The sequence below is a fragment of the Ipomoea triloba genome, chromosome 9, assembly GCF_003576645.1.
Source record: "Ipomoea triloba cultivar NCNSP0323 chromosome 9, ASM357664v1".
In the NCBI taxonomy this organism is placed as follows: Eukaryota; Viridiplantae; Streptophyta; class Magnoliopsida; order Solanales; family Convolvulaceae; genus Ipomoea; species Ipomoea triloba.
Genome location: NC_044924.1, coordinates 10930308 through 10956770, shown reverse-complemented (window position 1 = coordinate 10956770; position 26463 = coordinate 10930308). Strand labels below are relative to the sequence as shown.

At 34.4% G+C, this 26463-nt stretch overlaps 3 protein-coding genes across 4 annotated transcripts; 1 reads left to right on the top strand and 2 right to left on the bottom strand.

Moving 5' to 3' along the window:
* Nucleotides 1-30: 30 nt before the first annotated feature.
* LOC116030508 (putative white-brown complex homolog protein 30) lies at nucleotides 31-8244 on the bottom strand. The gene is made up of 14 exons (XM_031272768.1): nucleotides 7735-8244; nucleotides 7558-7634; nucleotides 6777-7049; nucleotides 6037-6100; nucleotides 5788-5934; nucleotides 5596-5630; nucleotides 4545-4618; nucleotides 3346-4205; nucleotides 2481-2777; nucleotides 1735-2154; nucleotides 1071-1219; nucleotides 688-977; nucleotides 462-595; nucleotides 31-359 (listed from the first exon to the last, which is right to left on the bottom strand). The coding sequence occupies exons 1-14, from the start codon at nucleotides 7983-7985 to the stop codon at nucleotides 203-205; spliced, it is 3228 nt and encodes a 1075-aa protein (XP_031128628.1). The 5' UTR covers nucleotides 7986-8244; the 3' UTR covers nucleotides 31-202.
* Nucleotides 8245-14587: 6343 nt separating this feature from the next.
* Nucleotides 14588-15031, bottom strand: LOC116029544. Its single transcript, XM_031271593.1, has one exon. It carries the CDS (start codon nucleotides 15029-15031, stop codon nucleotides 14588-14590), a length of 444 nt encoding a protein of 147 aa, XP_031127453.1.
* A 7142-nt stretch (nucleotides 15032-22173) lies between these two features.
* On the top strand, nucleotides 22174-25180 carry LOC116030827 (serine/threonine-protein kinase PCRK1-like). Of its 2 annotated transcripts, XM_031273169.1 has the most exons (6): nucleotides 22174-22416; nucleotides 22562-22583; nucleotides 22920-23318; nucleotides 23530-23790; nucleotides 23897-24019; nucleotides 24304-25180. In XM_031273169.1, the coding sequence occupies exons 2-6, from the start codon at nucleotides 22581-22583 to the stop codon at nucleotides 24817-24819; spliced, it is 1302 nt and encodes a 433-aa protein (XP_031129029.1). In that variant the 5' UTR covers nucleotides 22174-22416; nucleotides 22562-22580; the 3' UTR covers nucleotides 24820-25180. The 2 variants fall into 2 exon arrangements, with proteins under 2 accessions (XP_031129029.1, XP_031129030.1); XM_031273170.1 differs by lacking the exon at nucleotides 22562-22583 and having other exon boundaries at nucleotides 22175-22416.
* The last annotated feature ends 1283 nt before the right edge of the window (nucleotides 25181-26463 follow it).

Genomic DNA, 26463 nt, shown 5'->3' with positions numbered 1-26463 from the left:
AATACAAAATTTACAGTATCTGACTGATATCATATCATGACTTGTGTGTAATGAAATGATATCTCTCTCGTTTCGTTAAAAGTAGAATGAGAGAATACATTTTCACCCAACATATATTGTACAATGGCATTTGTACAATGGCATTGCATGCATGCATGCATGCAGTAAAATATACCAAAGGAGACTAGTGTTATGAAATTTGTCATTTCTTCCCTATAGAAATCAAGCAAAGGTAAGCTACCAATCGACTAAGTACGCCAGTGAGTAGGAGCAGAGCTAAACATTGATTAAAGTCATGAACATCGAAACCTAGTTTCATTAGCGCCCCGCAGCGAGTTATCAGCCAAACTCCGGAGAATCTGAACACAAATTAAACCATAATCAAAATGGAAGCTCATAGCTGTGCTAGTTAAGGGTGGAAATTAAAATAATTAAAGACCTTAGCGAAAAAGAAAGCAAACCTTTCAGCATTTGCAGTGACAAAGGCTTCTAAAGCCCACTTTGGATAACAGAACTTTGCTACATACTTCCCAATTCTATCGTCTGGTTCCTGGTTCGCTATGAGAGTCAGAACGACAGGAACAAGAACGCACCACTGCATGTGTAAGGTGGCAGGCATACATGAGTTTTCGACGTGATATATGGAAAAACATATTATGAAGGGAGTGCAGGAATATATATATGTACCAGTTGTGCAGGACCAGGTTGAAAGCAGACAGCAAATACATAGGCCATTCCAGAAACACAGTACACGAGACACAGGAAAACAATATAATTCTCTGCAAAGGTGGATCTGGGATTGTTGAAGAAATAGAACATTGAAAGGAAAACCAAGGGCTTTATGATAGTATTGAAACAGTCCAGAACATCCTTTGACATAAAATATGCTAGACTGCTCATGCCACTTGATCTCTCTCTCAAGTATTCTAACCTGTCTGCGGTAAAGGATCTCAGAGCTGCAATCTTACATAGAAGTGCTGCAAATAAGAAACATGGCTGAAGAATGAGGAATTGTTGTATATGCAACATGGCTTAACTGTACTATATATGTTTTGTTAGTTTCCACTTACAGACTGCAATCACGCTATACATGTAGCCATAATATCCAAACGTGTCGCCCTTTGTCTTTGAAAGAGTTCCTAAGCATGCTCCAGCTACCAAAAGGATCATATAATCTGCTGCTTGTACTTTAGCTTCTCGCAATCGCTGCTTTAATACCCTGAACATAAAAATTTGCAAATCGAAGTACATAATTTTACCCAGGAAAATTTTGTGTTGAATTTATCAGGCAAATAAACTTCTACTACTAGATAATTGCTCACTTTCTAAAATGCATTGTGGTTTAATGATAACAAATGTCTTTGAACTGATCTACTAATCAGACTGATGAATGAAGAAATGTTTTGCATTTTCTATCTATCTCAAAAATGGGGAAAGCAGCATATGAACTCACCAAAAAATTGTTTGCCAAATAGAAACTAGTGTCATCATTGCAGATATTTACTAGATTTCAATAGCAATATCACTGTCATTTTTCAAGAATAGATGAACTTATAACTGTGAATACCCTGATTCAGTTAAGGCGTTTAATTATGATTCATTTTCTTCTGAGCTAGAAAGCATCTATGCAGACAGGCAAAGTTTCAGATGATTGACTTTATAAAAGATTCTTATAATATTAAATGATATAACAGATAGTAATGAAATTATATAGGAAGATTTTAAAATCAATACCTTCCAATATAGTACCTAAACTGTCGGGCCACACCAGCAGTGACTCGATTAGATAGGTCCTCATGGGATGCAAAGAAATTGGGATTAGAATCTTGCTTCTCATGCACCACTTCTGCTACAACAGGTGTAGCACCCTTTGATGATGCTTCCTTGTCACATAAATGCATCATGTCTGGGGGCACAGGGTACCCATTATAAAGCATCCAATGAACAGGAAGCTGCTCAATGCTCAGGCCATCAGGTGGTTTCTCAATTCCCTCAAGGATGTCAATGAAGTGATCCGGAGGATTTACACGCTCTGGGACAACGATTCCAAGGCCTTTAAAATAGTCTTCTACTTTCTTCACAGATCCATGGTACACAGTAAGGCCACCTTTGGCCAGAAGTACTAAGTCATCAAACATCTTGTACAGGGTGTAGCTGAATTAGAGAAAGATCATGACAACAATCAAACTGTCTGAACAATGATTCAATAAACTGAATTCTGTATGATTCATTAAAAATAATTTTTATCTATTGATGGAGATTTTGTTTTATCAGCATTCACTTGTATTTTAAATGATACCCAATGCACCAACTTCATGTGGCTTAAAGAGCATATATTTTTTGAAACTTCAGTAGAAATTAACAGAAATAATGTCAAATCGTGTATAGGTATCTTATTTAGAGATCTAAAGAAATTGATTACTTGACTTTAGTGAAAAGAATAGTGGCAAGTTGATTGTTTATTGCATTTAAATACCAACCTTGGTTGATGAAGAACCATGCAGATGTTTACCCCTTCAAGAGCTTCACGTCTAAGAGCTTTAAGAAGTAAATTGGAAGATGCACTGTCTAAACCAGATGTAGGCTCATCCAAGATTAGCAGTGAAGGTTCCATGACCATTTCCATCCCAACATTTACTCGTTTCTTCTGGCCACCTGAGATTCCACGCATCTCAACAGTCCCAACCAACGAATCCCTCACCCCCTGCAGGCCTAGTGATTCAATGACCCTTTCAATGATAAGGACCTTATCAGCCTTTGGCAGGTCTGCAGCTAGCCTTAATGATGATATAGATGGATTGTCCAATATAAGATGGATAAAACAGTCAGTATACAACATGAATCTTGAACATAATAAACAAGGAAGTATAGAGTATATAGACATTGCAATTCTATCCTTTAAAATTCAAACAAAATAAGGAGCCAAGTCATGTAATTGGTATTGAAGATTATTAAGTCACAATCAGCCATTGATATTTTGTCATGCTTTATAAAATAGTTCATTAGTGTAAACAAAGCTCTCTAAGATAGAAAACTTACCCCAAAAAAATCATTTTTCCTTACCTGGGAAAACACAGAAAAATCCTTACCTTTTCTCTCTATCGACTGATAATTTCAATTCCAAAGGGGTTAATAAATTGATTTTCCTAATGAATCCAAAGAATATAAAATGCATATTTGAAGTGTATCAACCTTACTGCAAACAAACTAAAAAAATACTATTCAACCTGATTTCTTAATATAAATTTAAGCCTGTCTATATCAACATGAGGAGCCTCCTCAATTAAAAGTAGATTTTTTATTTCTTTTTCCTGGATAGATGAAAAATTAACTGTTGCTAAGTACCTGCATCGTGCATTGAAGCGAAGGTTCTCTTCCACAGTCAAGTTCCCATGGACAATATCATCTTGGGCTACAAAACCGATAATTTTCCTGTAACACTGAATGGATACATCCTTTCCATTTATGAGAATTGAGCCTGTTATTGTGCATCCGGTTATCTTTCCTAGCACAGCAGTAAGAAATGTTGTCTTCCCTGCTCCTGATGGGCCCATGACAGCAGCGACTCGACCTGGCATCATTTTTCCTGTAACACTTCTCATCAAATGTATGTTCTTCTTTTTGAGAGTTATTGTTAGATCTTTGAAGGCAATCTCAAGTGTGGGCCTAGTCTTGATATCTTCATGTGTGGCCATTGAAATTAATCCTGAGAAGGTCATGTTTTGCTGTACCTGCTCCAAAGCTTTCTCTTTCTCAATTTGACCATATGCATACTTAAATATTTGGGTACGACTATGCAATTGTTTAGCCTTAACCGCTTGCTTTTTAATATTCTTATCACCAATCTCCATACTTAAGCCTTCTTGATTTTCTGGATCTTTATCAATTGACTCCATCATTTCGGTAAGCTTGTTTGGATCCTTTTTCTTTTCTGATGAAGGGTCTTTAGGTGGTAGTGATGAATCCGGCTGGTCTGATTGCTTTACATTATTTTTCTTTGAGACTGCACGTGAGAGCTGTCGTAATCCAGTAAAACCCCCAGCTTTGGCAACTTCTTTTGCAGACTTCCACCTTTCCCTTGCCTGGGCAGTTTCTCTGGCATGTTTTGCTGCAGCTTCCCTGGACTTAGCCATTCTTGCATACCGAGTTGTTATGATTTGATCAGAGAAATTATAGAAGATTATGAGTATAAAAGTCAAAGCGCCCTACATGTTCAAAGAAGAAGAGAAAGAAAAATCAGATTGTGTCTATAGCAGTTGGAACTGGAAATTTTTATCTGTGCATTTAACACTAGTAGAATCTACTTGCAAATTGCACTAAGATTTTTATAGTACATAACCCTTGATCTCTGTAAACTATAAGATCAATGAAGTGATACTTGAGAGATTTATCTGATAGGAAACATAACACATGGGGAAAAAAAGAGAGGAATATAAGCCAAGACAACTGCAAGAAAAAGATTATTATTAGCCCAAAAAAGATGAGCTCATAAGCTCATAACAAGGCAATTTTCTTTTTATTCCAATAAAAAAAAAACCACTTACAATTAACATGAACCCAAAAGCATGCAAGTTTTGTATCTCTGATTTTGGATTGCATGTACTCAACTTGAAGCATGCTGCAAAATTTTGTTCAAAAGGTTAATTCCAAAGAAAGGTATTTATCTACAGGTCTATACAAATAGAATCGAAGTCATATTGTTTGTTTGAAGAGGATAAAATGCAACAGGGATCACCAAGCTAGAAAGGATGCAATAACTGAAATGGATGGAGTATATCACTCACAACTGCTCCAGATATTGCATACAAAATGAACTCCCTAGGTTGGGAATGAGCTATATGTTTCTAGCTACATATTGAAGTTTTCACGAGTTCAATTACAGGCCAGGCTTTCACTTGATATCTGAAGATTTACTGATTAATGCCATAATCAAACTAAAGAGTAAAGAGTATGTTCAAGATCTTTTTTTTTTTTTTTGGGAATCCTCTTTAAGGGTGGAGGTCATTCTTTGACTTCAAATATCTTACAAGCTTTTCTTTTTCCAGACGAGCAACTTCTGTTACTGTTTCTGATCCTTTCACTTTTACCTCTTGCTATGTGTCTCTTCCTTGCCATGTACTGAAGGATGAAGTGGAAACATTCAATTAACTAAATTGCTATAATTTCTTAATTGTTTCTTGTACATAAACTAGATCCACTATCTCATTTCTCGGAAATTTTTATCCCTTCTGATGCACCTGAAAAGGGAAAGTATGGCTGCACTAGTACTTTTTGCATGCTACACCATAGAAGATGAGAGTTTGTGTACTTGCATTTCCAAGTAGACATATTTCATGTGTGTGCAAGGACATATGTTTTTGGTACCAAAGTTCTTTATATATCTATTATCTCTTGAATGTTTTGGTAAACCAAAAAATAATGGTCATGTATAAGTATACTTTCTTGGTGACAAAAAAATTGTAAGGGTAAATGCAAAGATTTAGGAATTTACCACTCTAAAGCTAAACAGATAAACAAGCTAAGTAAAACTTTTAAAAAAATAAAGATTGACACTAACAGAAATTTTCAGCAATTTGGATATTGATGAGAACTAACCTTTTGGCTTTATAGAACCTTTCATGCAGTAATGCCTGAAGGTGAATTAAGTAGATCATCAGTGAGTGCATAACCAATCATCAATAACAAATAAAATTCATTGAGTTTAGAAAACGTCATGTTAGGATTTAGCTAGAGGGTAATGCAACTTGTTAACACAAATGCACATGACTGGGGAATAAATGTTAATACCCTTTAGAGCAAGGAATCTTTTGGATAGTAGAGGGACAATAAGTTCCTGCTGAACAGAATACCCCCTCACTACTGGCGTCACCAGCCCATATATCAGCTCCGCCACAGCTATGGTTTAACTCGCCAGGGGGTATTTGGTAATGATACCTGAATTTTATTTACCAAAACTTGTGTTAACTGATGATGTATACAGTAGAAGAAACTGTAATGGATTAAATAAACCTTAAATTAATTCTAAGTGTAACTTACGGATCACATACACCAGTTGCTTTGTTGAGTGTGGCAAGAGGGCAGTAAGAACCTCTGGGGCAAGCTATAACAAGGTGACAAAAGAAAATCATGCAAACTAGTAATGAATTCCTACACTCAACAAGTTCTGCATGATTACTGAAAATTTTAGCTTTAGAACTAAAAGAAACTGCAAATCAAGAAAAGCCAGAAGCCCAGAAGTAGTGGAATTAAAACACAAAGAAAATGCTGAAATTGCAGGATCAGACCATTTCTGCAGACTGAGGACAATGGATGCAAGTCAACTTGATACTGCCTTGTGATTTTAATTAGTGTCACTGATTCATATCTATTAAACGGCAAAGACATACTATCTTGTTTAAATGTTGGTTTTTAATGTGTAAGTGCATACATCGTTTTGCCATTATCTTCCCTGCTGTACTTTGTCAGCTTGCAATATGCATAATACATCTCATTTATTCATGATTTATGAGCCTTAACACAAGAGACTTCTACCAAGTTAAAGTATTAAAAACTAGAGTAAAAATGCCTGCGTTTCAATACAAAGATTATATCATAATTTTCAGGAGATTTAGCTAGCATTCTTTTGGTCCTTAAATTCATTCAACAAAAACAATGAAGCTAACTTGTATAAAGCAAGTCCTAAGATAGAAAACCCAACAAATTATCACTAGTTACTGGGAGCAAACAATTTTGATGTATTTTACTCATATAGAATACAAGTGTTTAGATAAACTTACGTATCATGCAAGTGAGACCTTTAGGGCAAAAAAAACCCTCACAACAAGGCTGACTATCAAGAGTTCGATCAGGGATAACCTTTGAGTTTCTAAGATCCACCTTTTCACCTTGAGGAATACTGCAAGCCCATCCAGGTTCACATCCAGGAACCCATGAGGTCAAATTACAGTTTGGGTTGGGTTTCAAGTATTGAACATCGGCTGATTTTGTATCCAAAAATGCAGTGAAGTAAAACTTTATCTCTGCAGCGGTACATAGTCGTTGTCTCAAATCTGTCAACATGACCAACCTAACGTTAAAGACTATGCGAGATGGAGAAGTAAGGCAGAGTAGACTGTCTAAAGAGCTTCTATGCTGAGCTATAAAGTAAAAATAATGGAACTGGTTGCTTTTGGCTTCTCTTACAACATAATTTCCTTTTCAAGTTTGTTTCTTAGTTCTTGGTTTCTTATATTCATGACTGAAGTCTATTTTCAGTTCAAAATGCAGTTGAGATGACAGAAGTACATCCAAATTATTTACAGGGCATAGGGCCAATACATATAGCATCTAAAATGGAATGGTGTTCCATGAACATTTGCAGCATAAATTTTCTGAAAGAAAAGGTTCATTTATAAAAATTGGTAATGGAAAAAACAGACATTCTCAATGCTTTTCTCCAGAGCAGCCATGAATGTAATTATGATACTAACATTGATCTTTATTAAGCCTTCCAATTTAATGCCTGATCAACCTATGCCACTACATTGTCCCCTAGATATGAATATTTGAATACCGTACCTCTTCTCTCTTTATAACAGTTACTCAGAAAATCCAAATTTGTGGAAAAATTGAAGGCTTCATTCACATCAGCATCTCTGCAATCAAATAGAAGAAAAGGATGATGAAAATGCAGAGCACTACTTAATCATAAAAGGAGATACATTATATAGATCGACCACCTCAGATAATACTTACACATCGTTAATGCAATATCCCAGCGCCTGGTTTATTTCTTTGTTATAAACCTTTGTGATGTTTGAAAATTGGGAATAGATGAGAGATGAAACAATTGGTGCAGCAGCAGCATGATTGCCTTTATTGGCGTCACTAATCTCAGAATCAGGTTCATCCCCATCATCACACCAAGCAGGCCACGAGGACCACAAAGTAAGAATCAGAAACAACAAACATGGAACGGAAATCCTCGTTCCACTCATCTCAATCATTTCTTATATCATAACTCAGTACTAATCAAAAATTATATCTAAACCTAGGTTTTCCCCACAAAAGCGTCTAGGATTGCTAGTTATGTTTTCCTTCTTCAATTCAAATTAAAGCTTCAGGAAACGATGGAAACTAGCAATGCTCAAGTAAAAATCTGAAAAAAACAAGGAAAATTCTATGCACATATAGTTGTAATCTCCAAGCCTCCAGAAAAAATAAAAGATTGGTAAGATGGAAAAGAAAGAGGTTGGTGATTTGTTATGTGGGAAGCTGGAGATCGAGTTTGATGAGAAAAACGAAGAAAAGAGTTGAGTTTTTGGTGAAGCGCTTCATGCATGGATGAGGTCCATTGTTTCTGGAGCAAGAAATGGCGGGGAGAGATTAATGGCTAACTCTGAGGTAGAGAAATAAATGCTTTCTTCCTCGTGGAAATGTCGTCCAATGCATGAAATGTTTGGACTGAAAGTCTCAATAAGGGAGAGGTCCTTCTCGTTGGGTAAATTTTACGAACACGTTTACCTCATACTCAAATTTCCTTTTTTTTTTACCCTTCTCCGGACCCAAACTCTAGCTGAATCAAACATCTGGAATATTATGATTTATTAAAAAACAATAAAAAAAATAAAGTTTTAAAATGTAAGAAAATATATATATATATATATTTTTAAAAACATTTTTTTAATATAACTAACCCTATTACATTGTAGTATATGTCCATACAGACTTTCTCAACCTGTTGAAGCACAAAGAATCAATCATGGGAGGTCACAACATGCCATCTGAACACAAGGTACTTGGCTTAAAAAAAAAACAATTTAGTAAGCAAAGGAGAATTATATTTTGCAGTAAATATGACTAGTAAATAGAATAGGTGAAAATTCACACATTTTGAAACTTCAAAAAATAATTTATAAAGGATCATTCCCCGGTTCCAAAATAGGTGATTGAGTAATGGAACATAATTATTATACTTAAAGATCATGAGTTCAATTATTGTCAACATCCTTTCGATCTAAGAGTGACTCTCATTTGAGACGTGTCAGGTCAATATGAAATGCAATACTTAACTAGAAAATGTAATGCTAATCAATAATAAAGTGTTTGTTACTTATAAGGAAAAATGTAATACTTTTGAAAAAAAAATGTAATATTTTAAAATTAAAATGTAAAAGCATTACATTTTTTCCTTCAAAAGTATTATCTTTTTCCTTAGAAGTAATAAACATTTTATTATCGATTAATATTACATTTTTCAGTATAAGTATTATATTTTCATTTTGACGTGACATGTCTCACAATCAATGATCCGTGAGACGGTCTCACATACAATTATCCGTGAGGCGGTCTCACAGACAATAATCTGTAACACGGTCTCACACAAATTTGTGTTCAATCTTAATTATTTCACTTATTTGTCCGAGTGATGAAAATAAGTTAATGATTTTTTTTTGCCCATAACATGTATTTATAATTTGAAGATATTCAAGATATTTTATTTACTATGAAATGAAGAAATGAAACACTGTAGCCCATTCCGGGCATGCTCAAGATTGATTCAAATATAACTCAATCAGCATAGAAAGCATTGTACAACATTCATAACAACTTATTTTGGCAGGGTGGCACATTAATCCCAAAGCATGAACCACCAATTTGGATACTTAAGCATTATTTATGAATCTTGTCTAAAAAAAGCATTATCTATGAATATTTGTTAGTAGTATTATCATAGCGAATCGGTGAGATAACAATCATCAAAATTTACTATTTGAATGGATCTAGAATATACAACCCACCTTTGCACCCTTGTCATGGCTTACGGGTTTTGAATTTTTGATGACAAGCTAACCTGTCAACATTATTTTTAAAAAATTAAATATAACAAAATATTAGATTTTAAAAATCAATAGTTAGACAATAAATTAGCATAGATAGTTAAAATATAAGTGTAAATTTCAGCTTGTACCCTTCGATTATGATGCATTTCCACTTTAGACCATAAAGTGACGAAACGACCACGCAATGCCTACATATTTTCCAAAAGTGATCATCGTGTGGCCTACGTTAGCCTAACTATTTATGAGGTATAAAAGTTGATGTAAATGCGTAAGAGCATACTCAATAATATTCCTTCTGTCTCATTTTACCTGTCTTATTTACTATTCATTGGCAAAATCAATTCTTTCTTCATTTCTTATTTTCTTTAGTAATTTTTTTATTTTTAAATTTAATTTTTTGTGTTTAATAGTACTTTTAATGTAATTTCTAAATATATAAATTTTATATATTAATGCTAAACTTAATATTATAAAAAATTAGATTAAAAATAACTTCAGTCCAATCTCGTTAAACAAACCAGACAATCAAAATGGGACGGAGGTAGTAGTATTTTTTTTGTGATTTTTGAAGTGCCAATTACGAGAGAGATATTATGGCAAGACAAAAGGGATAAAAAAGAAAGAAAAAAAAGGGCTGACAATAAATTTAAAAAATATATATGAAAAAGCTTAAAATATGTGTGTGTATAACACGCGCCTATTGGGCGTGATTCTTGCGTTCCACGCAAATTCAACTGCATTTCTTTTCCCTTTTCTCTCTCTTGGCGAGTCCCACAAAAAATAAAAAATTGCTGGAAACAAAATCAACTAAAAATCACTCTTCATATTTGACAAAAACCAACCTTTTAGTTTTTCTTTTTATTGTTCCAAAAATCATGAAAAAACCCCTATTAGGGATGCTAATCATCTATCTCCTTCAATAGTAACACTCATATTAGTCATATATCATCCATTAAAAAAAAACTTAGGTTTAGGGAGTTGGTCCTCATTTCATTACGGGTCCATTTGAAAAATCCAAATATGACTCATTTTTTGGATTTTACTATGTTTGATTATCTATGAATTGAAAAACGAAGTTAACAAAAAAAAAATACACATTATAATTGAAAGAAAAAAATTCATTTTCATAGAAAATATCTTTCAAGATTTATACTCGAATTTTTTTTTCCAGATCTCTCTCTCTCTCTCTCTCTCTCTCTCTCTCTCTCTCTCTCTCTCTCTCTCTCTCTCTCAGTGACCAATTGATGAAATTGGTTGGATCGGTTATGTTTTCTAATGTTTTCTTTGCTTGAACATGTACATTTATTTGATTATAAGATTAGTGTAACAGTATCACTCAATTAATTGAATAATATATGACTTGTTTGTCTACAATTATTTTAAAAAGATCGATATGTAATATGACTTATGTAATTATATTATTACTGAATAATAGTAGTAGTAGTAGTAGTAGTAGTAGTAGTAGTAGTTGATGAGCACAAATGATGAGTGTAAAAGGGTGTAATGTCGTTCCGCTGAGGATTGGGGTTATGGCACGCAATTGTGTGAATTACCAGGCACTAGAGTATATGAATTAATAGAATCCAAGCAACAAAGACTGAATGGTGTAAAAGAAAACAATTGATTAAGGTGTAAACTGTATGATAAAAGTATGGGTCAGATTAGGGGAATTGTAACCTTGATGTTCTAACAAACTCAGGATTAGAGAAAGAATAATTAACCAAAGGATATATTGGCAATGCACAAAAGAATTCTACTCATCTACTTTCGTAATCAATAAGAGAATTAGGCTAAGATTGTCCCACTGTCGTGATGCATCAATCATAACCTAAAGCACCTAAGCATTGTAAGCCCCCAAAATTACCTCTACTTTCATAGCAGGAAAATTAGGTTGAAATTGGTAAGGCTCGAGGTCTCCATCCAACTGTCGTTGTAATGAATCCCTCTCCTAGACTAGCAATTAATTGTGGCCACAAACCAATAACTAGTACAAAGAAATCCCCAAATCAACATAAACCCTAGGTAAAAGATTTAATCCCTTTATGCAATAATCACCAATTGAAAATCAAGATTAACAATAGATCTCTAATCCAAACCCATAAGCGAATTACTCACGCATGATTAAAGTAAACAAAGCAAAGCAATAATAAATAACCATAAACATTGCAAGAAATAAAAGGGAAGAGAAACTTAACTGATAAAGAACAAATCCAACTTCAATCCAAGATTCCAAGCTTGAAAGTAAATAATCTAATGTAAAACTAATCTAAACTATGCTAGGGAAATATAAAGAGAATAACTAAAACTAACTAGGGTTTTTAACTCTGTAAGGGGAACTCCTTCAATTGTAGATAATAGGTAGAATATATAGGAGGTAGATAGGCCTTGGCCCATTAGGCAGCTTCCAATTCTTTTCCAACTTGTATTCTTCCTTGTAATTCCCTTTTCTTCTAGAACTTGTCCAAAATGTTCCAATATTCTTCCTTTGTTGTTCCTTGTAGATAATTCAGCACTTGGACAATATAACACACAAACAATTCCCAATTTCACTAGGATACAGAAAATAACCTTCAAAACAACTAGAATAAGGGGTAAATAATTGTACAAAATAGCAGATATCAACTCCCCCACACTAGAACTTTTGCTTGTCCTCAAGCAATTACCTAGGATAATCCACCCTCCATGCACTGCAACTGATCACACTACCTTCCTGCTCAACCGAACATACCACCAACCGACTTGTACAACCTAACCTGCTTCAAGAATCATCTCAGAATCACAAGTGAGTTCCACTCTCAGGCTAATAACCGGGCACCCGAAATTAGGTAGATTAAACCATGTATGCACATGTACTCATTTAAGATTATGCAAGACTTGACTTAAGATGAACTCCCATAGACATGCCCTTCATACTCACATAGATCACTCTAAAACTGCATGCTAAGATCAAATAGGTCTTTATTTGGCTTGTAATGGGGCTAAGGGTGAGTGGCTAAACAAAGAAGGGGTATGGAAAAATAAACAAAGGAGAGAGAATTTCACACCTATTCGCAACTAAACCTAGAGGAGATATGGAAAATATGAATCAAGAGAGCAAAATATAATTGGAAAGACAAGAGTATTCTAAACTAGTGGGGGTGAAGACAATTATTCCAGCAACCTGACTTGTACTTTTATTCATCATTCTTTTTCTTTCTTTTCTCAAACCTTTTCTTCACTTTCAACCTTCTTTTTCAAACTTTTCTTTCACAACAATTTCTCACTTTTCTTTTCTTTCTTTTCAACCAACAAACATTTCATTTTATTTCATTCAACCAACCAATAAAATCCTTCACAACACCCCCACACTAGAACAAAGATAACAGGAATAACTCTATCAAAAGTAAGCTCAAAAAGGAAAATCTCCTCTAAAGTAAAGAACAAATGCTACATTCTCTCAAAGGGTGAATGGAAAATATATGGCTTAGGGCTAAGGGTCAAATAATAGGGTTAAACAAAAAAAACAATACAAAGAACGGGGTTAAGTGCTTTTGCACTTATTAAACAAAAATAAGGCTCAAAGGTGACAACTAGGGAAAATAAATGTAACACAGAGTAGGTTTAAAAGCTTGGTCTAACAACAATGGCCTAAATCACTTCAAAGCATGCAAATTCTAGACTTCACTATGAGAGCACTGAGACGAGCTATGACAGAACAAATATCACCGAAATCCCACATAAGCCTTCACTAGCAATGCATAACACACAGGGTAAAGCATTTAGGTTAGAGGTTAACCAATTATTGGCAAGAGACTGAATTAAACACAAGCTCAACCTTGAATCATCCCTGACAAGCTAGGCTTTAGCTGCAAATTGAGTCCTTCAAGCAAACTTCATCCAAAATTCATCAGAAATAGTACCCCCCACACTTAAACTGGACATCGTCCCTGATGGACAAACAAGGCCTCACGAACTAGAAAAAAACGAACTAGAAAACATAACAGTTTTTTTTATACTCTTTTTTTTTTTTTTTGCTTTCGTACGGACCGCCATCGCGGCCTGGGTCACGGCCGGGATGTGGCCCGTGACCTAGAGGCCTCTAAACCGCTGTTCAACACTGGAAGTATCCTGGAGCCATCACGGCCTGGGTCACGGCCGGGATGCGGCCCGTGACCTAGAGCCCTATTTTGCCTGTTCGGTACTGGAATTTTGCCGCCGCCATCACGGCCTGGGTCACGGCCGGGAGGTGGCCCGTGACCCAGAGCCCTCGTTTGCCCTGTACACACTGGAAATTCTAGATGCCCCTCACGGCCTGGGTCACGGCCGGGATGCGGCCCGTGACCCAGAGCCCCATTCTGCTCTATAGCTACTGGAATCGACGCCCAGGCATCACGGCTGGGGTCACGGCCGTGAGCCATAGCTCTCTTTTCGCACTTCTGTTCTTTTCGCGCCCAAGTTCGGTTTCACCTGCAAGTTAGTCCAAAATATGTCCTAAAGCTATTCTAAGGCCTAACCTCTTCAATTCTAACCATTCCCCACTCTCTCAAAGGTAAAATAATGCAAATCTCTCACCAAAATAACCCCAGGAATTCCCCGTAAACAAAGAAAAACTCCTAACTCTACTTCGAACTAAAAATAAAAAGAAAAATGCAGTAAAATAAAGTGCAAAAAGTAAAGGATAACATGGGTGCCTCCCATGAAGCGCTAAGTTTACTGTCGTCAGCTCGACTCAACCTCATGGATATCAGGTGGGATTGTGGCCCACGCGATCTGGTGGCCTTTTGAACTTAGACAGCTCCTTCATCCATCTTTTGTAGAACCCCAGGACCAGAGAACTTTTTCTTTTGTTTCAGCACACTTGACAGTTCAGGGGGTCTAGGATCAATAGGGGAAACATGCAAATCCCCTAACTCAATCTTTCTACTTTCAGTAGCGCACTCACCCAGCCCTTCTATCAAGTAACATTCATCCACATACGAGGGCTGGTACTTCGCCATTTTGAATATGTCAAACTCAATCTTGTTCTCAGCCACCTCCATCACTAGTTTTCCTCTCCTCACATCAATAAGTGCACCAGCAGTAGCTAGAAAATGTCTACCAAGTATAATAGGAACCTTGGCATCCTCCTCTATATCCATAACAACAAAATCCCCCAGTATAAAGTACTGATCAATCATGACCGGGACATCCTCTAGAACTCCCACCGGACGCTTTATGGAGCGATCCGCCATCTGTAGGGTCATGGAGGTGGGTTTTGGTGTTCCCAGGTTGAGCCTCTTACATAAAGAATATGGCATAAGACTAACACTGGCACCTAGATCACACAGAGCACCCCCAACTACAAATCCACCAATGATGCAAGGGATGGAAAATAATATATGACTTGTTTGTCTACAATTATTTTAAAAAAATCGATATGTAATATGACTTATGTAATTATATTATTACTGAATAGTAGTAGTAGCAGCAGCAGTAGTAGCAGTAATAGCAGCAGTAGTCTCATTTCCTTCTTCCATTGCCCAGTAATACATTATTTTTAATTATTTGAATTTAATAATATTATATCTTATTTATAAAGTGATAATATGATTTATTACTGGGCAATGGAAGAAGGAAATGAGAGAGCCACCAGCATAGGAAGATGAGGGAGGCACTACAAAATGAAGAATGTATTTATAGGTAGAGAATGTGAGAATTATAAATTTGTATAATTTTTCAAAAAAGGAAAGTGTAATTAGTTTTTTAAAAGTTTTTAAATAATTTTTAGTCAATTAGTAATATCCTTTTCCTTTTTCAATTTGCCTAATCTCCGTTTCCTTTTTCAATATGATCTTTTTATATTTTCAATCAATTGTAATATCAGTTTTCTTTTTCATTTTATCTTTACAATTGTTTGGGCAGGGATTTCACAAAGGATGATTTTATTTTTATTAATAGTAGTATCTACATTTATAATAAGAGAAAATAATGTTAGACCCTTAACTGGAACTAAAAAAAATGTCGGTGTAATAGTCTGCTATAACATATTGTACATTGTGTTCTTCTTATTGTGCAACCTCCAATTAAATTCCTAATATATCATAATCTTTTATAATTTTACCAAATTTTTCCGTTAAATATAACGGAAGTTTAACATTAAATTCTTTAGGCAATTTGTTTCTTTATTGCAGTTTTCAAACAAATTGGCAATATTCTATGATACAATTTTTATAGATTCCTAACTTAAAATTAGAATATTGAAATCTTAATAAGATTCTATAATACAATTTTGTATAGATCCTTAACTAAACCATTATTCTACCCAAAAACAACAGTATATAAACCCCTCCCCTCCTCACTGTTATTCACTCAAAACTAAACCTAACATATTCTGCAACACACCATCTACTTGGCATTCTAAAAGTATGACTGTCAAAATATTATCATGCTAATTCTATTATTTGTATTTGTATTCATAATGATTACAGTTTTTTTTTAAATCAATGATGGTATACTCATTAATTAATATAACTTCAATATCGTTATGTAAATATATCTATTGTATAATCTGTTCATCTATACTTGTATCATTGTATGTAATATTGTGGTTCTCATTATATTCCTCTATAATCTACACATTTTAGTTACTCCTTATTCCATAATCTATGGTTTTTGAATTTATGTTGTGGTTCCCATTATATTATTTCATAACATCCTTTATGAACAAATTTTCCATGACACAAGGATATTAGTAATGACAAATGCAGTAAAGTTAATTGATATTGACACACAAGCTGTGGGCTGGAGTTGTACAGTTTATATCATTAAGAAAAACGAACCAAAAAACGCTATTGGAACGTTTGAGAAAAAGTATATGTTCATCGTACTTGATGACGAAACAGTAAGTAAATAGTAAAATTTTTCTCGCTTTATTATTATTATTATTATTATTTAATTTTTATCATTATTAGTGTTATTGTTATTATATATGAAGATGCTCTCATTCACCACCAACATCATTGTAAATGTTTATACCTAAATGCAAGAAACTCAGGTTCAATCAATAGTGTTTAATTTGATAATGACATTGGAATGTATGATATCACTTTACAAACCAACGAATGGTACATCATCTCAAATGCCATTGTCAAACATGTCCAGACGAACTATAAAGTACTTGATCACAAATACAATTACACATGAATTTTAAATGGTCGGACCGGTGTCCAAACAAGTGACAATGATGACACGTCATTTGCTCCCGTGTAAGTGGTTTATTTGTTTCTACTTATTTTAGTTGCAACTTAGCTATTTACAATTTACAATTTCGTTATGTTTTATTAAAATATATAAGCATTGAGACTATTTCTTTGATTTTTATTAATTTAGCATTTTTTCTCTCTCATTATTATATGACTACTTTAACTAATTAAGAAACACTAATTTAAAAATACGCATTGGGCATTGGTTTAATCACGCAACGCGTGTGTAATAACTAGTAGATATAGAATTATAGACAAGTATTCAAATTATTATTAACGGTGTAAATAATAATTAATAAATTATTATTTCTTATAAAATTACGCAGAATTTTCAGGGAATTTTCTTATTTATTACGCAGAATTTGACCAAATAAGCTCTATTAATTATTTGACCGATAAAATATTTAATTAATTAACTACAAAAGTTTGGGTGGAAAAATGAAATAAGAGGATTTTTACTTTTATATATAGTATATAGATAGTATAGATATAGATTTCTTAGTTTGTCATGTTCTAGATCAATCATTATTGCATAGAACATGATCCACACAGCTGTATGGACCATAAATAAAAAGTACATTTTTTTTAGTACTTTCGACTCTGTTACAATGTAGTACATGTTCATAGCTACTTTCTCAACCAAATGAAGTACAAGAGCCAATATCGTCTCCACTGAGGCTCGAACCCACCCTCTTCCATGTGGGGTGTAACCAAGTGTTACTAGTAGGGGTGTAAATGAATCGAATCGAGTCAAATACTTCAGTATTCGATTCGAATTCGATTATTTTGATGAGTATTCGAATTCGAATTCGTTTAGTGTTCGAATCCTAAATTCCGATTCGTATTCGATTCGATCAATTTATTCAAATATATTTGATCCGACTCGAATATTCGAATTCGAAATGACTATCTTAAATTTTTTCTAAATTTTTCAATAAATTAAGATAAAATATAACAAAAATTGTTGCGGCTGTGAAGATTGTTGCCTTCGCCAAACGACAATGGATGTGAGGAGTTGTTGCACTTCCTTGCTGAGTTGCTCTCCTTGTTGCTGTGGTTCCTTGCCACGACAGTGGTCTGCCGCGAAAAGGGGAGGACAAGAAGAAGGTGAAGCAGTTGGTGGAAGAAGCGAAGTTGGGAATTGCGGCTGCCGAACTGGGAAGACTGAAGGGTGAAGCACTGAAGCGGTTGCTCTCACTTTTATTTTAGCTTAGGGTTTATGCCTTTACTAGTTTAGTTTCTTTATATATATATATTCGAATATTCGAATACTATTCGAATCGAATCTATCCTGATTTGTATTTGGATTTGAATAACATTCGAATCAAAATGTGTATTCGAATTCGGATTCGTATTCGAAATATTCAAATTCGAATATAACTATTCGAATTCGAATCACGAATCGAATCAAAATTATTTGATTTGTTTACACCCCTAGTCAATAGACCACAAGGTCTTTGACAAAAGTACATTTTTAATATACTAAAAATACATTATTTTTGTACATAAAGTACATTATTTAAGTACGGAAAGTACATTATTTTATATATACAATGAAATAATGTACCTTCAGCACAAAAATAATATATTTTTAGCATAATAAAAATGTACCTTATATTCATGATTCACACAGATATGTGGACCATGGTCCACACAATAATTTGCCGTTTTGGATGGGGTTGTCCAAACAACAAATATTTGGGCCTAACTAGCCCATTGTCCATTTTTAGAATTAAGTTTTAAAAAAAAAATTATAGTTGTTATTTTTCAATTATTTATTTAATTTGGGTTGGGTTTAGCCCAACATTTAAAATATTAGTTACTAGTTAATAGTATGTATGGTTATATTTTAAATAAGTACGAGACAAGCCCACAAGTCCAATATAACGATATTTTTATTATTTGCACAGTACAAGCCCATAAGCCAAACACTGTATGTCTTTTGCTTTATCATTATTATTATTTAGGTTATATTTGGCAAACCTAGCTGAAAACTATAAGCTCGAAGCTGAAATCTGAAAAGCTGTTAAGTTAAGTGTTATGTTTAAAAGTGTTTGGTAAAATTAGCTTTTTGATAAGCTGATAAATGTAAAAAAAAAAAAAACAAAACAAAAAAAAGGGACATCTTCATAAAATTTAAATAGTTTTTAATTTAAATAGGTTTGTTTACATATTAAAATATAAAATAATAAAATCAATATATTTTAATAAAGGCCAAAACTTGTGTGAGACTGTCTCACCGTGAGACGTGTCGGGTCGGGTCAAAATGCAAACGTAATACTTATACGCACAAATGTCATACTTATATGCTCAAATATAATATTAATCAGAAATACATTTTTTGTTACTTCTAAAGGTAAATGTAATACTTTTAAGGGAAAATATAATAGTTTTACATTTCGATTTAAAAGTATTACATTTTTCATCAAAAGTATTATATTTTCCCTTATAAGTAAGGAGCACTTGTCAATATTACTTATTATGAAAAATGTAATACTTTTTCTCTTATAAATAACAAAAATTGCATTCTTGATTAGTATTATATTTGAGCGTATAAGTATGATATTTGCATTTTGCTTCGACCTGACCCAACATGTCTCACGAATAAGGATATGTGATACGGTCTCACACAAGTGTGACCCTTTAATAAAATATAAAGTAAGAACATATATTTGAAAATATATAAAGTAAACCAAAATGTTTATAATTTATAAAATTAGTTCATACAAAAATTATTGTTCAAACACAAATGTCAAATTGAAATTACAATAAAACATATTGAAGAGAAAAGACCAAAGAGTATTAATTGAGAGAGGTAAATGATGTCATTTATTTAAAATAATATGGATAAAGATGGAAAAAAGTTAAGAAACTACTAGCTTATTTTTGAAAAGTTGCCTAAATTAGCTTTTCAAAATAAACTTCTTTAAAATGGGCTCAAAAAAGGAAGGTGTTTTTCGGGGAGAGCCAAAAGGCAGTTCTGTTTCCCTTCCAAAAATTGTTAAAAAACAAACGTCATCACGAGAAGTTAGCGGTTTAGATGTGTGCCAAGGTTTCAGATGGAAAGGATATACAATCTTGATCTGAATACCTTGTGTCAACCAATTTTCCGGAAATTCTGTTTCGGATAACGGTATTTTAAATTACTAATTTATTTTGAATACATTACTAAACAGAGCTTATAGCTTATTAGTAACTCAAAATAAACTATAAGCTCCTAAATAAGCTATACCAAACAGAGCCTTATTAATATGTATGGTCATTATTATCGTTCAGTAGTCTAATTATATTTTTAGGTTACATTCAACGATTAATTTAGAACTTATTAATAACTAATAATTCTACTAAATAATAATAATGATGATGAAGAAGAAAAAGACATGCCCATGTTAGAAAATTAGATAAACCAAACTCACATGATGAAAGAAATAAGTTCGTTAGAAATTAGAAAAATAATCAAAGCATTCATATAAAATTGATCTCAGAACACTAATGACCTGTAATAACATGTCATTTATCAGTTTTTAAACTTCATTACCTCATATAACATGTTAAAGTGTGTAATTGTACTTTTTAAACATTTAGGAGCTAATTAACTTTTGAAGTAAAGTTTATGAGCTTATTTGATCATTTTATCTGAAATTATTCATGTAGAATAACCGACTTGTGCAAAGTAGATAGAGTAATTCTTTGCTCAATAATAATAATAATAATAATTCTCCGTAATAATTAATAATATGCACTATGCTAAGCTGTCTTGGGGTTTGGTCTACCGGATGAGAGGGACTTGGTTTCATATTTCAAAGGACAACATCTGCCATCTAGTATTCAATAACTTGTTCGACAAAATTATTAATTTTATATTAATAATAATGTCTGTTTGTTTCTGAAAGTTATATATAACGCCATAGAATATGCATGGCTTGGGGGTGGGGTGTAAGATATGATTTAATTTTCTTCTTCTTCTTCTCTAATCAACGTCTCATTCTCATTTAATTTGCTCAGCCGATGACTTTTTCGCCTCTGCTCTTTTGTCCCTTCCCACCTTTCAAATGTGAACGCAACTCCACCTTTCTCTTGTGCTGCGGCCATCTACCTCCTTTTATATATATAGTCATATATAATCCTGAGATCCAATCATAACATGCAAATCTGCGAACTTTTAAAGGATTGTACGGCAATTATTATATGATTGCACTGTCGTAAAGTGCATCTATATAGTAAGTGTGGTGCAACTGCAGTGCATTTTTTTAAAAGTTCTCAATTTTACACGTTATAAGGTCAATTAGTACCTGATTATATATATATATATATATATATATACTCTTCTTAGATCTTTCCCCGCACTTGGCTCCAACTTTGACCCACTCTCTAGTTGTTGTCATTCTATATGTCAACGGAACTTTCTTTTTCCTGTGTAAATAATTTCCTTTAATTTCAAGATTCCATTTTTGACGGGTTAATTAATTAGGTGGAGACTGTATATCTGTATTTATACGTTCGTATTTCTCATAGGTTGACTAATTGAAAAAGTTAATAAACTTCACATCTTACAATTTTTTTTTTCAACTAACTAATTTAAGCCAATTCGTGCCCAAAAGCTGTTAGAGGAGGTAAATCACGAGTTGCTCTACTTCTTACCTGTAAAGTCTACTTTGTGCACAAGACAAGGTCTTCATCACTTCTAATCAGTCAATGTCTTCCAATGACTTTGTGAAATTTGAACGCCCACAATGCTGTTAGAGAAAGATTTTAGAGTGACTTGTTGAACCAATTGAACTAACCTCCCAACCCACATCTTATAATTTTCTTGGATTTTTTACTAAAATGTGTAAATTTTGCTAGGAATGGACACAAATGGGCAACTTTAAAATTTGAACAAACTGTAAAAAAAAACTCATTTGAAACTTGAATTTCTGGTAAAAAAAAATACAAGTCTAGAGTAAACTGAGTCTCATTCTAATTTTTTTCTTTTTTTTGTCCAATATGGCCATATGCCCATTTCAGTCAAAAAAAACACCCCAATTTTCTTCATCCATCTAAGATTTGAGGGTGGTGGGGGCTTTGAGATTGGGAGCAATCAATTTTTTCATATTTCTTGTACTCAGTATTTTGTTGGTGGGGTGGGGTATGTGTCCACTTGTTGTAGAGCGTGGACTAGTAGTGCAGCCGTGTGTAGACCATTATTGCGATTGGTTTTTCACTTTTCAGGCCCTTGCTCTTACCTGGCAACTGAGGTGGCTAAATTCAGCACTTGGTTTTCTAGGATTTGATCAAAGATTGAGTTTTTATTCACTTCTTTTTGAACCCACCACCAGGCTTCCTAGAATCCTAGGACCCATTCATTATCTTCAATCAGATTGAGAACCCCAGAGGTATGTTTCTTTGTTTTGATATTTAATGATGTCTGTTCTTGTTGGGTCTACAACTTACATATCTTTGCACTGTCGGAACTGAATTTTATCTACTTTTTTTTTTTTTTTTGGATGGATGGATGGATGAAAATGAAAATCTTGCTAGTATCTGGGGTTTTGTAAACATGGTGGGTCATATATATTTTATACAATTATATCTTACTAAAAGTTTATTCTATTTCTGCTCTGCCATGGTTAGTAGTTTTGTGTGTAAAGATTGTCTTCAAGAATCAAGACAATGAGATCTTGTATTTTGTGTTAAGCTCAGATGATTTATTTTGGTAGTTTGGTAGATCTTCATTAATGGCTGTTCAATGGAATTGACTTAAAACAAAACTTGCTGTAGGAAAGGGACTTTCTTGAATTGATGGGTCTTGAAAAAGATTTGCACAAAATTAATATCCCTTATCTTGTAACCATGATGATGATACTAAAAGCTTCAATTCTTCAACCAAAAATTGCAGTTATGGTGCTGTAGTTCATTGAAGGAAATGAAGTGTTTCAGGCCTTGCAATGCTGAAAAGAGGGAAGACCCAAAGATATCAAAGTCAAATTTGGGCATCTCTTCCTGTTCTGGCTTTTCTGAGTTTGATGTTACACTTGCATCTGCTTCTCTCAATGCTTCAGATACTAGTACAGATTCCCGGGGCAGGAGCCAGTTCCCGAATCTGTCTGACCGCCCCTCCGATCTCAGGGTGTTTACCTTCACAGAGCTGAAAGAAACCACGAAAAACTTTAACCGCTCGACCAAGATTGGGGAGGGTGGATTTGGATCTGTGTACAAGGGGACAGTTAAGAGTCCCGAGGATCCAAGTGCAAAGATTGATGTGGCCATAAAACAACTTAGTAGAACCGGGATGCAGGTAAGATAGTTTCTCCTATGATTTTCCTCGTTATATTTCGTGGATTATAGTGTACATCAAAAGTCTTTATGTCGATTATGGATGAGTATCTATAAATTGCATATGATTTCACCCTTAATCATTTCTAGGTTTTCTATTATCACAAGTGTTTTTACGGTCTCTAGTGTATAGCTTTCTGTATAATTTATTATGTTCTTGCTATGTGCAACAGGGACACAAAGAATGGGTGACTGAGGTTAATGTACTAGGTGTGGCTGAACACGAAAACCTTGTTAAATTAATTGGCTACTGTGCAGAGGATGGCGAGAGGGGAATTCAACGCCTTCTGGTATATGAATATATGCCTAACAGAAGCGTGGACAGTCATCTGTCAGCTCGATTGGGAACACCTCTGTCATGGGCAATGAGGTTGAAAATAGCTCGAGATGCTGCTCGTGGCTTAGCGTATTTACACGAGGGAATGGACTTTCAGGTGTGTGTGTGTTCGTGTTCCAGATTTTTTTCGCCTTTATAGCTGCAATAGAAATTCTTCGAAGTTCCATAATTTGAGTGTCGTGTCTCTTTGCTCTAAACCGCAGATCATCTTTAGGGATTTCAAATCTTCGAACATTCTCCTGGATGAGCAATGGAATGCGAAGCTATCAGACTTTGGGTTAGCTAGGCTCGGGCCTTCTGAAGGACTTACTCATGTCTCAACCGCGGTATGCTTCCTTTTACCTCGTTTTTGGACATGTTTAATTCATAAATCCCTAGTTTTTGCCGGTGTTGTGAAACATAGAACATGGGAGTGACAACATCTGTCCAAATGGCATGTAGTGGCTCTCCCATACGGGAGGTCATGAGATTCTCGCCTCAGTGGAGGCGACTAACTCTTTGTGCTTCAACAGGTTGAGAAAGTATGTATGAACATATACTACAATGTAATAGGGTTAGTTGTATTCAGAAAAAAAAATGTATGTGTCTTTTAACTTCTCTGCTTCTCCAGGTTGTTGGAACCATGGGATATGCCTCTCCTGAATATATTCAAACCGGTCATCTCACGTCCAAGCACGATGTGTGGAGCTACGGGATGTTCCTCTACGAGCTCATCACAGGGAGGCGGCCATTGGACCGCAATCGTCCCAAGAACGAGCAGAAGCTCTTGGACTGGGTAAAGCCACACACAACAGATCCTAAGAAGTTTAGGAAGATATTAGACCCGAGACTCGAAGGGAATTTCGTAAGGTCAGCTCACAAGCTCTCTCTAATTGCCAACCGCTGTTTAGTCAAGAACCCCAAGTCACGCCCGACAATGAGCGAAGTCCTGGAGATGGTGAGCAGTGTTGTCGAAGCGCCAGCAGGAACGGGGAATCCTAGACCGGCTATAAAATCCCCCAAACCGGTTCGTGCTAAAGAAGAAACTGACAGGAAAGGTAAAAGAAGGATGATTAATATCAGAATTGGAGACAGTGGGTGGTTGGTTCGTATGCTGTCGCTAAAGCGTGCTAAGATGACCTCCTGATTGCTGCCGCATTTGCATAACATGGAAGAACACTTAACTCTAGAAAACTTCCCTTTAGGCGCGACACCCTATGTTCTTATAACAGTAGTGATTCTCACTAGTGTGCAGAATCTCACAAGAAAAAGCTTGCACTTTGTTAGCAGATTCTGAAGCTTTTGCAGATATGCAGAGTGTGTGAGGGTGTGTAATGGTTTCTATTAGTGGCTTTCATCTTTTCAAGCTTGGTGTAAGTTCTGCCTTGAGATGAAAAACATTGTTAATTCTTGTACTGCCTGCAAACTGCAGAATTTTGTGAGATTTTGTACTCCATTAAACAAGAAACGATGAAAATATATTATTAAGTATAACTCGGGATGGATAATAGTTTTTGTTTTTTTTTTTTTGGTGAGGAGTTAGCAAAAAGTTATAAGGAAGTAAACTAACTTAGCTTGTCCATAACTGATCGATTCAAACTAAGAAAGTTAATAAGCTACTCACACTGAAGTTGAATATGTAATTTTGTGGTTATTAAGTCAATGAAAAAAAAAAGATAAAGTATGAACTTATGATTTGAAAATGAAAAGAAAAAACATCTTTCTTTTTCTCTTCTGCTTTCCAACTTCATGGAAAGGGAAGGTCACCATGACGTTGCACTTTTATTTGTTATTGAGGAAATCATCTTTGATTTCTGAACAGACAATTTCTTCTGTGAACTGAAAGGTGCTGAAATATAATTTAACCCTTTTATGTTTTAACACCTTAGGGCATCACCGGCCCTACCCCTTACATATGAACATTTTTCTCTCATCAACAAGATAACATCTTTTCGACAGCCAGCACGTTGCATGTTGTGCACGTAACCTACTGGCTAGTATGTGCGCAACATGTACCCGGGCCCATTTTATTGAAAAAAAAAATATTACTTCTACTCTTAATTTTTGTTTTATTTTACAAAATTTTGATTTTAACATTTTTATTGAGTTATGAAGAAAATTAATCACTATTGACATATTGGCACCAACCATTATTTACTCGTGTGAAAATTGGTGGATCTAGATAATTGAGCCTTTTCTATTCTATTTACTGACACCTTCTCAAGGGTAAAAAAGAGTCAACAGTTGTCTTTACTGAGGCTCGAACCCACCCTTATCATCCATGTGAGAATGTAAATCGGGACATTGGATGTCACTAAATCACAAGGTCTTTGGCTCTAGTTTGAGAGTTCAATTGTACTATGAATAGTTCAAAAGTCTTTTTTTATCCTTATCCTACTTGAAATTAATTTTTCTTCCCCGTGAATCAAACATATCTATGTGCTTGCGCTGTTTCATGGCACTCATCATTGTCTTATATTCTTATCTATATGCGTCAGCTTCACGAAGAATGGCATGGAAGATCTATAAGAAAAGCACTAAATAAACCACAAATGAGAGAATCTTAATTTGGTCCATTGAAAGATGATTTCTGTCTTTCATATTTATATTTATAATATAGAGTTAATTTCACCAGAGCGTGTTCTCTTTAGTGATAATTTCAAATTTAGTTTCAAACTAACGTTTTTACCATTTATCATCCCAAATTATTATTTTTTGGACACTTTAGTCATTTTAATGACTTTTCCTATTTTTAGTAAAGATATTTTTTTTTTAAATTATTTTTCCGATT

Bases quoted from the DNA above. Each gene is read 5' to 3' on its own strand.
- LOC116030508 (XM_031272768.1), bottom strand. From the start codon at position 7,985: ATGATTGAGATGAGTGGAACGAGGATTTCCGTTCCATGTTTGTTGTTT. The intron at 7,050-7,557 runs GTACGGTATTCA...TCATGTTGACAG, and splicing joins CTGTTATAAAGAGAGAAGAG to ATTTGAGACAACGACTATGT. The intron at 596-687 runs GTACATATATAT...TTACACATGCAG, and splicing joins AACCTGGTCCTGCACAACTG to TGGTGCGTTCTTGTTCCTGT.
- LOC116030827 (XM_031273169.1), top strand. The intron at 23,319-23,529 runs GTAAGATAGTTT...TATGTGCAACAG, and splicing joins TTAGTAGAACCGGGATGCAG to GGACACAAAGAATGGGTGAC. The intron at 24,020-24,303 runs GTATGCTTCCTT...CTGCTTCTCCAG, and splicing joins TTACTCATGTCTCAACCGCG to GTTGTTGGAACCATGGGATA.
- LOC116029544 (XM_031271593.1), bottom strand. From the start codon at position 15,031: ATGGCGGATCGCTCCATAAAGCGTCCGGTGGGAGTTCTAGAGGATGTC.